Source organism: Lathyrus oleraceus, chromosome 2 (assembly GCF_024323335.1).
Source record: "Lathyrus oleraceus cultivar Zhongwan6 chromosome 2, CAAS_Psat_ZW6_1.0, whole genome shotgun sequence".
Lineage (NCBI taxonomy): Eukaryota > Viridiplantae > Streptophyta > Magnoliopsida > Fabales > Fabaceae > Lathyrus > Lathyrus oleraceus.
The window spans coordinates 120,258,827-120,275,762 of NC_066580.1; the positions used below are offsets into that span (position 1 = coordinate 120,258,827).

The 16,936-nt window shown below is 40.3% G+C and overlaps 1 protein-coding gene across 2 annotated transcripts; it reads left to right on the forward strand.

The window, feature by feature from the left end:
* Positions 1 to 14,124: 14,124 nt before the first annotated feature.
* Positions 14,125 to 16,516, forward strand: LOC127118412 (CBS domain-containing protein CBSX3, mitochondrial). Of its 2 annotated transcripts, none has more exons than XM_051048607.1 (6): positions 14,125 to 14,294; positions 15,020 to 15,286; positions 15,370 to 15,451; positions 15,599 to 15,672; positions 15,780 to 15,840; positions 16,130 to 16,516. In XM_051048607.1, the coding sequence occupies exons 2-6, from the start codon at positions 15,029 to 15,031 to the stop codon at positions 16,270 to 16,272; spliced, it is 618 nt and encodes a 205-aa protein (XP_050904564.1). In that variant the 5' UTR covers positions 14,125 to 14,294; positions 15,020 to 15,028; the 3' UTR covers positions 16,273 to 16,516. The 2 variants fall into 2 exon arrangements, with proteins under 2 accessions (XP_050904564.1, XP_050904566.1); XM_051048609.1 differs by having other exon boundaries at positions 14,139 to 14,294; positions 15,024 to 15,286.
* Positions 16,517 to 16,936: the final 420 nt, after the last annotated feature.

The window sequence follows — 16,936 nt, forward strand, 5'->3', positions numbered from 1 at the left end:
AGAAATTAGCAATAAACATTTCTCTCTTGTTGGTGATTTACGCAAAGTTAAATTCCAAAAGTCCTTGAAAACATTTCATACATTGCATAGCATAACATAACACTGCATAACAGGTATTCTACAAGTTCAATGTTCTCACGGTCTTCCTTCTAAACAGAAAAATGGATCTCGAACAAACTGTCAAAGATCTCCAGACTCAGAATGCTCAATTCAAGGAGATGATGCTAAGCTTATCCAAGGGGCAGGAGGAACTGAAGGCTCTTTTGCTCGAAAAGAAGAAAGACAAGAAAGCTGTGAGTTTCATTAACCCGGGAAGAAGGCGTAAAGGACAGGCCGCAGGAGTCAAGTTTGGGATCCCGAATGGTCCAGAAGAGGAGACAGAGAATGATTCAGAAGAGGAGAATGTCGATCTCTTCAACCCTGAGGACGACGATGAAGATTATGAAAATGAACAGTACTCTCCAAGAGATGATAAGTACAAGTTGCTGGAAGAACGTATGCTAGCTATGAAGGGTCAGAAGGCGCCCGGTCTGGACTTCGAAAGTTTGGGTCTGGTCTCCGATGTGACCATTCCTCGCAAATTCAAAATCCCCACTTTCACTAAGTACGATGGTGCGTCTTGTCCTCAGATGCATCTGAGAGCTTATGTGAGAAAGATTCAGCCGCATACCACTGACAGGAAGCTATGGATCCATTTCTTCCAAGAGAGCCTGTCTGGCACACAGTTGGAATGGTATTATCAGCTCGAGAGCTCTGACATCCGCACCTGGACTGATTTAGCAACAACTTTCTATAAACAGTACCAGTATAACTCTGAACTAGCACCTACCCGGCTACAGTTGCAGAATATGACTATGGGATCTAAAGAAAGCTTTAAAGAATATGCTCAAAAGTGGAGAGATTTGGCTGGCAGAGTCAAACCCCCTATGACTGACAGAGAATTGGTGGATATGTTCATGGGCACACTGACCGGCCCATTCTACAGCCATCTACTGGGAAGTTCTTCATCAGGTTTCACTGAACTTATATTGACAGGTGAACGTGTTGAAAGCGGCATCCGAAGTGGAAAGATACAGGCGGCTGCCTCTGCAAGCACCAAAAGGTCCTATCAGGGGAGGAATGAATCAAATGTTGTGTACGGTCAAAAGGGTCGTAACAAGAAAAACCGTGACCATGACATCGGAGCAGTTACGATTGCAGCACCACCATCTCAAAACTTCCAGCCCAAACAAGACAGGCCAAGAAGGCAGTTTACCAGGATCAATATGACCTTGGCACAGGCACTGCAGGGAATGCTAAAGGCAAATTTGATCACCCTCAGAGATCCTCCTACGAATTCCAACACTACTTCTTCTCGTTATAACCCTAATGCCAGGTGTGCATATCACTCCGATAGCCCCGGGCATGATACAAACGATTGCTGGTCATTGAAGAATAAGATTCAGGATATGATCGAAACTGGAGAAATTGAGTTTGAGCCTCCGGAGACTCCTAATGTCATCACTGCTCCTATGCCTAACCATGACAAGACTGTTAATGCTATGGATGACGATTCTCACATTTCCAATGTGGCGGACTTAACATCTCCTCTCCCGATCATAAAGAGGAATTTATTGCAAGCTGGTTTATTTCCAGGTTGTGCTGAAGATTGCAATCTCTGCATACTCCGGCCCGAGGATTGTTTGAAATTGAAGAATGGTATTCAACGGCTGATGGACGATCGTACAGTTCTCTTCGAAAGGATTCCTAAGGCGGAAAACCCTATTGAAGAAATATCTGTGATTGCTAGGTCCAAAGTTCCAGTGAAGATTACCGCTACCAGGGCGCCTGTGAAGATTACTGCTGAGCCCAGGGTTGCTCCCCTAATCATCACTGCACCTGGCCCGATCCCGTATTCCTCAAGCAAAGCTATTCCGTGGAATTATGGCGGTGATGTTTACGTCCATGGCGTGAAGCAAGTGGATAATGCTGCTAATACTAGTGGCATTGTTGGGACTAGTAAAATTACTCGAAGCGGAAGGATCTTCTCTCCAGAAATCTCACCTCCTGTCCTTGAAACTCGAGGAAAGGAACCAGTCAATCCTTCTCAGTCAGAGACACCGGTCGAAGTTACTCCCGAAGATGTTGCCAAACAAGAAATGGAAGAAGTGCTGAAAATCATTCGCAAGAGTGATTTTGATGTTGTAGAACAGTTGGGGCATACCCCGTCTAAGATCTCGATGTTATCCTTGCTGTTATCTTCTGAACCTCATGCCAATGCATTGATAAAATTCTTGAAGACCACTCATGTACCTCAGGAGACATCTGTCGATCAGTTCGAACATTATGTTGCTCACTTGGCTGTTGACAATGGCCTAGGCTTTTCCGATGCTGACCTGACACCAGCGGGAAAGAATCACAATAAAGCCCTGCATATCTCCATTGAGTGTAGGGGAATCACTTTGTCTCATGTGTTGATCGATAATGGCTCTTCCTTGAATGTGCTGCCAACAGCTGTGCTGGATAAGCTGGACTGTAAATGCATCGAACTGAAACCTAGTGACATTGTGGTACGTGCTTACGATGGTGCGAAGAGTGTTGTCCATGGCGAAGTAGTCCTCCCTATCAAGATAGGACCTCAAGTCTTCAATACTACCTTCCATGTAATGAACATTCGTCCTGCCTATTCCTGCTTACTGGGACGCCCTTGGATTCATGGGTCAGGTGTTATAGCTTCGTCTCTCCATCAAAAGCTGAGGTATCCCACAGAGGGCAAAATTGTCACCGTGTGTGGAGAAGAAGAGTACATTGTCAGTAGTGTGCATACCTTCAGATACGTCGAGATGGATGGTGAATTCATTGAGACTCCTTGTCAGTCATTTGAAGTAGTTCCTCCGACCAATCCTGTCCTTAAGCCAACTTCCTGTGTACCCAAGGTTATTCGTGCTCCTCCTGCTATGATTTCTCTGAAGGACGCTCAAGCCGTGGTTGAAGATGGTGGTCGTACTGGCTGGGGTCAATTGATCGACGTACCTTATAAGTCTGACAAAATATGGCCTGGGGTTCAGCTCTGACAAGAGTCAAATTAATGCTGTAGAAGATGCTGACAGCGATTGCGACCTGGATAGCTGGATTTTCCCAACAATTGGTGACAGACTCAATAATTGGAAGGCTGAAGACACTATCCCGATTTCCTTTAGTCAGGAGTAATTGTTATTGTCTATTTTAGTGTTGCAAATTTTTGTTTTTTTTTACAATTGAACTTCTCCAAGCGTTGTGTCTATGCCCGGGGCATAATAGCTAATTTGTTAAGGGTTTTGTCATTTTCATAAGCATATTCATATTCAATAAATCAATGGACTTTTTGCATTCAAATATTGCGCTCTTTGTCTTTTCTGTCATCTTCCAAACAAGCTATGTTCTTACACACACTCACGTAACGAATTGCAGATCCATACCCACTCTGGATCCTGTTGACAATAGTTCTACTACTGTTCATTATGACTTTGAAAATCTGATCTACCAAGCCGAGGATGGAAGTGAGGAAGATTGTGAAGTACCTGGAGAACTTGCCAGACTGTTACTGCAGGAAGAAAGGACTATACAGCCACACGAGGAGTCAGTTGAGACTGTAAATCTGGGTACTGAAGTAAACAAGAAAGAAGTCAAAATAGGAGCAGGCTTGGAAAACAGTGTCAAGAGAAGGTTGATTCAGATGTTGCATGACTATGTAGAGATTTTTGCTTGGTCTTATGAAGACATGCCAGGACTGGATACCGATATAGTAGTGCATCGACTGCCAACGAGGGAAGAATGTCGTCCTGTTAAGCAAAAGGTTCGTCGCATGCGTCCTGAAATGTCTGAGAAAATCAAAGCCGAGGTGATGAAACAATTTGATGCAGGTTTTCTGGCTGTTACTTCTTATCCTCAATGGGTTGCTAATGTGGTACCAGTGCCAAAGAAGGATGGTAAGGTGCGAATGTGTGTAGATTACCGAGACCTAAATAAAGCGAGTCACAAGGATAACTTTCCACTCCCGCACATTGATGTTCTGGTAGATAACACCGCTCAACACAAGGTGTTCTCATTCATGGATGGATTCTCAGGTTACAACCAGATTAAGATGGCGCCTGAGGACATGGAGAAAACTACGTTTGTGACGCAATGGGGCACGTTCTGTTATAAAGTAATGCCATTTGGTTTAAAGAATGCAGGGGCAACGTACCAGCGTGCTATGGTGGTTTTGTTCCATGATATGATCCATCATGAAATAGAAGTATATGTGGATGACATGATAGCCAGATCTCATACTGAGGAGGAACATCTCGATCATTTATACAAACTGTTCGAGAGGTTGAAGAAATACAAGTTGAGGTTGAACCCGAACAAATGCACCTTTGGGGTAAGGTCCGACAAACTCCTGGGCTTTATTGTCAGTGGTAAAGGGATTGAGGTTGACCCGGCCAAGGTGAGAGCTATTCAAGAAATGCCAGTTCCCAGTACAGATAAAGAAGTCAGAGGTTTCTTGGGACGCTTGAATTACATTGCCCGATTTATCTCCCATTTGACCGCCACCTGCAAACCCCTCTTAGAGCTACTGAGGAAAAATCAAGAGATGATATGGAATGAGGAATGTCAAGAAGCTTTTGACAAAATCAAGAAGTATCTTCAAGAACCTCCAATTCTGATGCCACCAGTTGAAGGAAGACCTCTAATCATGTATTTAACCGTGTTAGAAAATTCAATGGGGTGCGTGTTGGGACAACATGACGAGTCTGGTCGAAAAGAGCATGCCATATACTACCTTAGCAAAAAGTTTACCGACTGTGAAACAAGATACTCACTGCTCGAGAAAACTTGTTGTGCTTTGGCCTGGGCTGCTCGCCGACTGAGACAGTATATGTTGAATCACACCACTTTATTGATTTCTAAGATGGATCCTATCAAATACATATTTGAGAAACCCGCTCTCTCCGGAAGAATAGCAAGATGGCAGATGATCTTAACAGAGTATGACATCCAGTATACTACTCAGAAAGCAATCAAAGGAAGCGTGCTAGCTGATCATTTGGCTCATCAAGCGGTGGATGATTACCAATCTATGAATTTTGAGTTTCCAGATGAAGATGTCATGTTTGTTACCAATCACGAAGAACATGGACCGGATGAAGGACCCGCACCGGGATCCCGATGGACTATGGGTTTCGATGGATCTTCTAATGCGTTGGGCAACGGTGTTGGTGTCGTAATTATTTCTCCCAGGGGTTGCCATACGCCTTTCACTGCTAGACTATGTTTTGATTGTACCAATAATATGGCTGAGTATGAAGCCTGTATTTTGGGACTCAGAGCTGCCATAGACCTAAGGATCAAGTTTTTGAGTGTGTACGGAGACTCAGCATTAGTAATCAGTCAGATCAAAGGAGAATGGGACACTAAACATCCGAATCTCATCCCTTATCGAGAGAAGGTGTTGTCACTAATCCCATACTTTGGAGAGATTACATTCGAACATATCCCACGAGAAGAGAATCAGTTGGCAGACGCATTGGCTACCATGTCATCTATGTTCAGAGTCAGATGGGACAATGAAGCTCCCATGATCACCATTGAGCGATTGGATGAACCAGCACATTGTTATGAGCTTAATACTGATGAAGTGGAAGAGAAACCTTGGTTCCACGAAGTAACAAGATATTTAGAAACTCAGGAGTACCCTGAGGGGGCATCTATCAATGATAGAAAGTTCCTGAGGAAGTTCTCTGCTAAATTCTTTTTGAGTAATGGAGTATTATACAAACGTAACCACGATTCGACTTTGCTTCGCTGTGTGGATAAAAAGGAAGCAGAAAAGATTATGGGAGATATGCACGACGGTATTTTTGGGACTCATTCTAGTGGACATACGATGGCCAAGAAGATTCTGAGATCAGGGTATTATTGGTCTACCATGGAAGCTGATTGCCACCATCACTCCAGAACCTGTCACAAGTGCCAGATATATGCGGATAAAGTACATGTACCTCCTGCTCCATTGAACGTGTTGACCGCACCTTGGCCCTTTGCAATGTGGGGCATTGATATGATTGGGGAGATTAAACCTACTGCTTCTAATGGACATCGCTTCATCCTTGTCGCTATTGATTACTTTACAAAGTGGGTAGAGGCCGCCTCATTTGCTTCTGTCACCAAGAATGTGGTGGCACGGTTCATCAAGAATAGTCTTATTTGTCGGTATGGTATCCCTGAAAGGATTATCACCAACAATGGTACTAATTTGAACAACAAAATGATTACTGAACTCTGCACGCAGTTCAACGTAAAGCACCATAACTCTTCTCCGTACCGGCCAAAGATGAACGGTGCCGTGGAGGCTGCTAATAAGAATATCAAAAAGATCATACAAAAGATGACGGTGACGTACAAAGACTGGCATGAGATGTTACCGTTTGCTCTTCACGGTTATCGCACTTCAGTACGCACTTCGACTGGAGCAACTCCTTTCTCTTTAGTCTACGGAATGGAAGCCGTTTTACCAGTGGAAGTTCAGATTCCCTCTCTAAGAATCATGAAAGAGGCGGGCTTAGACGAAGAGGAATGGATTCAGACTCGACTCGATCAGATAAACTTGATTGATGAGAAGAGACTTGCGACTGTTTGTCATGGACAGATATATCAGAAGCGCATGACCCAGGCATTTAACAAAAGAGTCAAGAGACAGGTGTATCGAATTGGCGACTTGGTGGTAAAGCGCATCACTCTACCACAAGGTGATCCCAGAGGCAAATGGATTCCCACGTACGAAGGGCCGTTTGTAGTTAAGAAGGTATTCTCTGGTGGAGCCATGATACTAGCTACAATGGACGGCGAAGACTTCCCGCATCCCGTGAACGCAGACATAGTCAAAAAATACTACGCATAAAAGAGACCTGCTAGGTCGACGTACCTAGGCAAAAGTAAGGGCATCCCGGCGAACTAAAAAGGTTCGGGCAAAAATTAGGGATAAACATAAAAAATGTGCACCCGGCAAGTCGAAAACCTGAAAAGGCGGCTTGGGCAAAAAGGGGTATCCTGGTGGATTGAAAACCTGAAAAGGCGGTCCAGGCAAAAATTAGGGATTAAAGCGTATGACTATGTCCCGTTCTCAGACAGCTTCATCCAAGTTCAAAGGACTGAACAAGCTAATCACTTCTATCCGACAGCAGGAGATGAGAGGCTTGAAGACATAATGGCAGTAGTGGAATTAAAGTCAATAGGACGTTTTCGGCATAGCTTTCTCTTTGTTTTCTTGACAATTTCCTCTTACTAGGATTTTTGTCTCCTTGTACACAAATTGCCTGTTTATAGGCCCTCTTTCGAAATCAATATAATTTTAGTTTCAAAAAAAAAATGCTCTTGTTTTACTTTCTCTGTTTTGTTTGCATAAACGTCCATTGATTTAATTCGAATTAATATATGCATTTGGATATGATCGATGTTTACCAAAAATGCATGCATAAAATAGAAATAGCGATTACTACTAGGCTTCAGGATCGAGGAGAAGGTCTAATCATGCTTTCCAATGAATCCGTTGCTAATCCTATTCCCCAGCAAAGCCAGTCATTCCCAGAAGAGAGTGGCATTACTAGACAAATGGGTCATCTCTTCCACCCCCAGCCGGGCTTCTGTTGAACATTTCTACCATCAGACAGAAATCAAGCATCCCCGGCTAAGAAAGGGTCATCGATACCAGTATCTCCCAACCAGAAGATTGAGATTTGTTTTCCCCAGTAGAGTCCTCTGGAAGAACTTTTCAGATGCATAATTCATTCATTACATCATTTCACAGCATACGCATGCATACATCGTTCGCAGGTATTTTCGAAAGCATAAAACATCTAATGCATCATGACATGGCATGAAGCTAACTTTATTTTTCAGGTTAATTATTCCCCTGATACAGTCAAAACAAAGGTCCATTCAGACGGACATCCTCATCAATTACGTTCAGGATTCAACTACATCTTTCAGATATACTCCATGTCAACATTCATTCTGACATCCTCCTAACGATGGCATCTATAAGCCCATCCCGGACATTTATTGCAAATACAACATATACAAATACTATCAGATATAGCCTAGCGTACGGTTCATTCTGAGTCAGCTCAACATATGACTCTTTCAACTCAGATGCGATCTAACGTACGATCCATTCCGACCTTCAACAACTCCAATACGGTCTAGCATACGACCCATTTGGACCTTCAAGGCCTCAAATGCTACCTAGCGTACGGTACATTCTGAAGTGTAGTCTGGCGTATGACTACCCCCTTTCATCATCAGGTACAGCCTAACGGACGGCTCAGTCTACAACTCAGATACGATCTAGCATACGATCCATTCTGATCCTTCACCCCCAGTAACGATACAGCCTAACGGACGGCTCGTTCCGCAACTCAGATACGATCTAGCGTACGATCCATTCTGATCCTTTATCCCCAGCAGTGTATGACTCATTCGGATTCTTATCTCATTTTGATTCGGCACAACATATTACTCCTCCAACAATACGGTCTAGCGTACGACCCATTCGGATCTTCATTCCTCAGATACTACCTAGCGTACGGTACATCCCGAGGTGTAGTCTAGCGTACGACTACTTTTCGTCAGATACAGCCTAACAGACGGCCCATTCTGCAACTCAGATACGATCTAGCGTATGATCCATTCTGATCTGTTATCCCCAGCGGCGTATGACCCATTCTAACTCCCCAGTGAAGTCGACGGCCTAATGAATGACTCACTATACGGTCTAGCGTATGACCCAGTGACACCCATGACTTCAGATATCTTCTAACGTACGACGTACTCTGAAGCTCTCATTATCAAACTTCCTAGATGGCATCTTTAAACCCATCTCCATCAAGACTAACTAATTGACAAGTGCAAATTTTTGGGGCATCCTAAGTGTTCAATAATCTTCCACCTCCAGACCACGAATGGCGTACATACCATTCTGACTCTCTCGGTTCAAGAATATTGAACAGGGGCAGCTGTCATACCCCAAAATTTGCCCATTAATATTTCAAGACATTCTTCAGGGCACTCCGACTCATTTTTATGACACTGACCTTAAAGGAACAAAGGCCCAGCTCACGAGTGGCCCAATCCAGAAAATGGCCCAAACTGGCCTGCTCGCTAGGCGAGCAAATCCCTCGCCTAGCGAACGTTCGTTGCACGCTCGCCTAGCGAACGTTCGCTACACGCTCGCCTAGCGAAGCTGGCAGACATCAGAATTTTCGGGCTTCATTCTGAGCCCATTAGGTCATGAAAAAAAGGCATTATAAATACCACAACTCCAGTCAGAAAAGAGGAGGACGAAAAAGGACGAAAGGAGAACCCTAGCAAGCAAACCCTAGCGCTCACAGACGGCAAACCCTGGAGGCTAACCCTGAGAATTCCGAGTAACCTTAAAGGAAACCCTGAAGGAAAGCCGGCGGCAGCAAGGTCACTTCCACTCAATTCGATCCGATCGGCCAATTCAAGGTTACAATTCGATTACAAACAGGTTGGCATTGCTATTACTACCTTATGTTCTTAATTTGCACATGGTATCATGATTGAATTTATGAAACTATCTTAAGTTTTACATATTGTAGGTGTTTAATTGGCTGCATTATATGGTAAAACACTAATGTCTTGACTGATGTCATAACATGTATGTGTGACTACATTGTAGTTACTGCAGGACTAGCTAACACATGATTTATTGAATGTCAAACTGGATGTTGTGACACTCATACCTGTTAACAGATACTAAGGAATAGAACAGCAGGAGTTCTGTTAGAACTTAGTATTTACTTGCAGTCTGGTTATCAAGGAAGAACCAGACCTGGCATAAGGCCTACTGACTGAATGTCAAACTGGATGTTATGACATTCATCATTGAAAGCAGCTGCAGAAGATTAGACAGAGTGGTGTTCTGTTATACTTCAGCATGTAACTTAGTTTGTTCTTCAAGAGAATAACAGAACTAACTTAAGGCCAAATGTGTAAATGTTAAGTTGGACACTTTGACATTTATTAATGTAAGTTGTTACTGTAGTATGGACATTTTGATCATGTACAGGTCAGCAAAATTGTACAGTCTGTTTTCTGGAAAAACAGACTCAGCATATGGACCTTGATGTCAAGCTGAATGTCGTGACATTCATGCCTGACAGCATATGCTAAATTGTAGGTTGTTCAGTTTTCTGTTTCAGCTTTTTCTCAGGCTATTCTTCAGGGATTCAACAGCTGAGAGAAAATCCAGGAAATCAACAACCAAGCTACATTCAATGAACCTAACAAATAGCCTATTTGTTAGTAACCTAAATGTTGAATTTATGGGAACTTGAGTGACCTTAAATTCAGGAGAATACAGGTGCAAAAGCCCAGGTGCTGCAATATAAAAAGGAAGACGTTCCTTCATTCAGTTTCGGGGATTTTGAGGCGTGAAAATTTTGTGTGTCCATCATACTTCACTGCTGTATTTTTGTGAGTCTAGTATTAGACGTATCTTGTAAGCCAAGCCATTATCAAGTAGATGATAGCTTTGGTATAGGGTGTTCATTGAGTTGTAAGTGTTGTGTCACTCAAAGCTTTTAAGCGTGAGTGCTGTGTATCTTGATTTAAGCTGTGAAGCATAATCAAGAGTTGTGTTTGAAGTGTGACTTCAAAGTGTCTTTAATATCACTGAGGTGATTGAGGGGGAGTGAGTAGGAACTCTGATCTTAGGTTAAGATTGAAATTGCATTGGGTAGGGATTAAGTGATAAGTTGTAAACGGGTGAGTTTAGCTTTGAATTGATACTACTAATAGTGGATTTCCTCCCTGACTTGGTAGCCCCCAGATGTAGGTCATGTTGGACTGAACTGGGTGAACAATTACTTGTGTTATTTACTGCACTTACTGTTAAGTTCTGCATAATCCCTGTCTGTGCAGAATTGGATGTCATAACAACCAGTGTGACATCCAAAGTCTGATAACTAGAATTTCACATATGAATTTAAGTATGCATGAACATCTAAATGTCTAATCACATAATCTCTGTAATGGATGCTATAAGGTGTGAAGCTTGCTGACATTATGCTGTTATCAAAACTAGAATCCGCAGCCGCTCGCTAGCACATCGCTAAGCGAGCATGCAACGAGTATTCGCTAAGCCTTCGCTAGGCGAGGCAGCGGCGACCGGGACAGTCGCTGATTTTTCTGTTCTGTCCTTTGCTAACCTGTCATGTTTTTATCATAGCCATGCATTGTTTATCTGACCCTACTGCTGTTCTGGTTTCTTTTGCGGTGCAATCCTTGATTGCATCCTGACTTGGTACTCTAACCCGTTTGCTGAATTTTGTAAAGGTTCACCTTTCCCAGGAAAAGATTGTTGTCTAGGTCTTCCACTTTATTTGTGGGATACCCTTGTGGAGTTTCACCCTAAATTACCTAATTAATTTTAATGTATTAATTTTAATGTATTAATTTTAATGTGGAGATTCATCCTAATTACCTAATCGATTGTAAAATACGGCCTCTAAATATGTGATCTTGGACCTCTCTTTTGCCTTACGATATTACGGTACCACGGTCATGTCCCGCGAATGTGGGGATACACTTAGCAAAGACCCTTCGGTTAAATCATCATAAAATAAATCATGGTTCCTCGGATGTTGCCTTCGAAATACGATTTTGTCCCTCGATGACCCTTCGGTGTAGCCTATGGTTAAATGATGATCGTCCATTCGAATGCTAAGGTATCCTTACAACTGTTGCCTTCAATGACCTATCGATGACCCTACAATGACCCTTTTACATCCAAAGGATAAAACTACTTACTTCTCAATAGTAAGGACAGTTTTACCCTCATAAGGATAGGAAATGCCCATAACGACCTTAGGAAGGTATAACTCTCAATTGCTGGATCATAACCTATAACATTTCCCACCCCTCACACTTTGCAAATCCTAGAAAATCACCACTTGGTATACATTCATACTAGAATCATTACCAAGTTACATTTTTCTAAACCGTTTTCAAAATCAAACGAGATAAATACTTTGTATACATTCATACGAGAATCATTACAAAGTTAAACTCTCTTTTCGAAACATTTTTTAAACAATTCACGAACACTTTTCAGACATAAATATAAGTGATCCAGCAATTAAGAGCCCATGGATAACCATGGATACAAAGGGTGCTAACACCTTCCCTTTGTATAATGTACCTCCCGAACCCAAAATCTATTGAGGTCTTTCCTGTTCTTTTCCACCTTTCCTTATTGGATAAAAGAAAAGTCGGTGGCGACTCTTGCTATCCGCGACATTGCGATAAAAAGCAAAACACCCCAAGTCAGTTCACCGTATGACACCTTCGCTTTATTTTGAGTTTCGGGATTTAGGGTGTTACAAGTGGGTGTGTTAAAATGTTTAAAATCAGATATTATATGTTCTGAACATATGTTTATGAGTGGAGACAATTCTCATATTAAAAGAAAAATTTGTATGGTTGGGTTAGGTCCAATCCAAAACTTAATATGGTATTATAGTCTATACTAGATCTGTTGTTAGGCTTCCTACATCGCCCACGCTCCAGAGTGCATTGAAACTTAAGTGTGATGGAGTGTGTTAGAAGTTTTGCCTTCATTGTGATATGTCTCTAGTCACCTAATTACTGCATTTGCCTTGTCTTCATTGCAGCCTCTAACACCTTTATTATGTTGGGTTTGAAAGGGGTGGATTTAGTCCCGTATTTCTTAAAGATATGACTCGTGTAATATTTATAAATCTTGAGAAATGTGCATATTACAAGTCATTTTTCTAGGAATGAGTTAGACCAAACTCTATTTCTAACATGGTAATATGGTCTCATTTAAGATCTGTTAGACCACTTGCTATCAAGTTTTTTCTATCGGACCACCTACCATTTATATCCACGAAATAATCCAATAATGTTGGGCGTAAGGATGTGTGTTAAGAGTAACATATCAGATAATATATGATATGAATGTGTGTTTATTAGTAGAGACAATCCTTATCTTACATGTTAGTTTTGTATGGATGAGTTATGACCAACCCATACATTTTAAGACGACATTCGAGTATATCCAAGATAGGTTGTGCCACTTACAACAGAGTTTTTGCACTATCGGGCCACATTCCATTTATATCTATGCACCACATGCCTAGTCCTAGGCATGGCGAGGATTGTTAAAAAATCTCACATTGAAAAGGATATAGTCTCAAATACATGTTTATAATTCAGGGCATTCCTCATCTTAAAAGTCGATTTTGTAAGGTTAAGTTAGGTCCAACCACAATTTTTAAGATAAAATTCATATGATGATATCATATACTCGTTTAAGTTTTGTTGGACCACTTACTACCAAGTTTCCACTAATGGGTCATATACAATTTATATCTACACATATAACCTAATAATATTTGTCATGAGAAAGTGTGTTAAGAGTCTCACATTGGATAATATATAATTTTGATATATGTTAAGCTAGAGGAAATATTCGACCTTATAAGTGGGAGAAGTCCTCAATAAATGACTTTGATACCATCTTAGAATATATGGGTTAAGTCTAACTCATCCTACTAAACCGACTTGTAAGGTGATGTTTGTCCCCAAGTCATTTTTAATATGAGACTCTTTAACACAACATAATTGATATCACTTCATTCTACTCCATCCAATTTTAACTACTCCTTCAAACAATAAAATTTAATTATCTTACATCTCATATCACTCAATTTCATCCGTCCAAACAAAACTTAAGCACATACATACAAAAATATTCATTATTTAATTATTTTACCGCTACTACTACTAATAATAATACATTTTTTAGATTATTTCCTTTCTATCTTTTTTTTCTCTTTGTGTGTCTTAATTAATTTGTAAAAATAAAAATAGAAATTCATAATAAAATAATAGTGTCATCCTAACAACATACAAGACATACTAAGATATAAGGTTTATTAAAGAAAGATGAAGATTCCCTAACTTGAAATAAAAATTGAGAATATTTATATAGTGATAGTAACAAAAAATAAGATAATGAAGCTTTCATTATCAATGAATTACCTACTTACAAGTTGCAATAATAAACAAAATATAATAATGATAGTTTGGATAATGTCATGATCCAAAACTCTAGAAAAGGCCCACTCACCACCTCTCACATTTTTTTTTGTGAAATTTGAGGAACAAGTCAAGTGTTCCTGTCTTGTCCATACGCCTCCTCACCTCAACCATCTACCCGAAACCTTCTCTCACTCACTCACTCTCTGGTATTCATTTTCCCTTTATCTATTCATTTTCCATAGCTATAGTTATTGTTCTTTCATTCACCATTTCTGTTTCATATCATCATCTGTATACACCCTTGAATTTGAATCTGAATGGTTTATAAAGTTAAGATCTTGACTTGTTTTTGAGCTCTGATCCAGAAAATTTTGACTGTGAAATCAGGTTGATATGTACTTTTGGGGTGATAATAAGTATATAGGTCCACTGCATGATACCCTTGTTTGGATTTAATTTATAGAGTTAGAAAGTATGGATTTTGATATTAAATGAAGGTTTTTGTCATGGATTTAATTGTTTTGTGTTGATGCTGATGTATGTGGGGATGTGATGTGTTGTGAAGGACTATTTTTTTTTATTGATTTGGTTTCTGGGGTCCATTTGTTCATTTGGGTTAAAATCAAAGAAAATAGAAAGAGAAGTTGAATCTGTGATGTAAATTTTTGTGATGATTTTGGGATTGATTGGATTCTGGATCTTCTGCATATGTTTCTTTTTCTAATTTTGGATATTTTTCGGGTTATGATGCTTGTTTCATACATGAAGTTTGATTTGTTCTTTTTTAACTTTTTGAATGTATGAATCAAATGATTTCTTAGGTTTGAGGTAAATCCATGTTTTCCTTAGTACAATATTTTTCTGTGTGAAGGAGGAAAGACTTATGTGCATAATAGACTTAAAATTCTAAGAGGTGCTATTTGCTTATTAGACAGCTAAAATGCAAGGAGCATTGCGATCATTTTTGTCGAACGGGAACGTCATAAAAAATGCTGTTTTGCAACGAGTCCGCATGGTGAATCCTCTGTTGCAGCCAGCTGCCTTTTCGCGGTTTGAGTCCGTTACACCTGCCCGTATTGAGGAGCATGGTTTTGAGAGCACTACAATTTCAGACATCTTGCAAGGCAAAGGTAAAGGCGCAGATGGTTCCTGGCTTTGGTGCACCACGGACGACACTGTCTATGAAGCTGTGAAATCGGTAATGCATTTAATTGGAATTATTTCTTTTTATAAGTGTTAACATGAAATTGATAAAGCTCACTAAAATCACGCCCGTTGCAGATGACACAAAACAACGTCGGAGCTTTGGTGGTCGTGAAACCAGGCGAGGAGAAATCAATTGCTGGAATTATAACAGAAAGAGGTATCCACTGTCCACACACTTCTTTCGTTCGGAATTGTTATTTGTTGTCTAATGGACAATTTCTTTATATTTACAAGATATTGGTGTTTTCTTTTGAGCAAAGAAAAGATTGTTCATGCGCTTCTTTTTTGTCGTGTATTTATCCAGATTACCTTAGGAAGATCATCGTGCAGGGAAGGTCATCCAAGTCCACCAAGGTTGGTGATATTATGACTGAAGAGGTATGAATATGACCATTGTACTTATTGACTATTGTGTTGGGAAATGTCGCAGCGAATTGTCGGTTTCGCCATTCATGGTATCTAACGTTGTTACGTGTTGGCTGCAGAACAAACTTATCACAGTTACCCCTGATACCAAAGTTCTTCGAGCAATGCAGCTGATGACAGGTATTTATATGCTTTTTGGTCCTTTGGATTGAAACATTAAACACTATCATATAAGTTTGTAGCATGTTTCTTAAGGTCCTGTTTGGATAAATATCTTAATTGAACACTTATAGCATAAGCACTTATCGGATAAGTACTTATGTATGACCTATTAAAACAACCAAAGAGAAAGTTAAGTCAAACTGTTTTCATGTAAGCCATAACCTATTCGGAAACAGCTATAGACATGTGATAAGTTGTTTTCATAAGTCCAAATAAATCTCTTTTCCACTTTTTTTTCTTCTTCCAGATAACAGGATCAGACACATCCCTGTCATAAGCGACAAAGAAATGCTCGGCATGGTGTCCATCGGAGACGTCGTTCGTGCTGTCGTTGGCGAGCATCGTCAAGAGCTTGACCGCTTGAATGCTTACATACAGGGGGGTTATTAGTCTATTGTTAGATGACGGAAAAAATCCCTGGAACAACACTCAAGCTGACTCGAATCATGTAATAAGCTCGAGTGTTTGTAAATATGTTTTGGTCAGAGAGCCATCTTTGTCTGTTTCGTTGTAATTTCGGGTTTCGGTTCTATGGAACTTTAATCCATGGAGTAGCATATGTTAATAATAACTACTGGATGCATCTTGTTTCTGTTGCTTAACTAGTAAAGATGCAATGGTCTTTAACTTTTCAGTGTGGTTTGCAATTGGTCTATTTTATGCTGCAAGTTATAGAATCATTTAGCAGTTGAAATCTTGAGCCAACAACTAACTGATGAAATCATTTTTTTTGGACAAAAATCATATTTTTCATCAACATGCAATTACCAAATGATTATAAGGAAGAACACATAGAAGTTGCAGAGCATTCAATTGACAACTTCAAGTGTCTATGGCTTAATTTCCCTTGCTTCTAATAATAATAATTGTACATCTAGCTATAAGTATGGTTTAGTTGGTTGTCCCTCATGAGAATATGTCTCTTTGACATTATAGGCTAGGTCATGTTAATTTTCAAATAATCAAACATGTTCATTATATGTGTAATATTAAAATTAGCAATAAAAATACATCTCAAATTTGTATCTAATGGTATTTAGGTAAATCACATAGA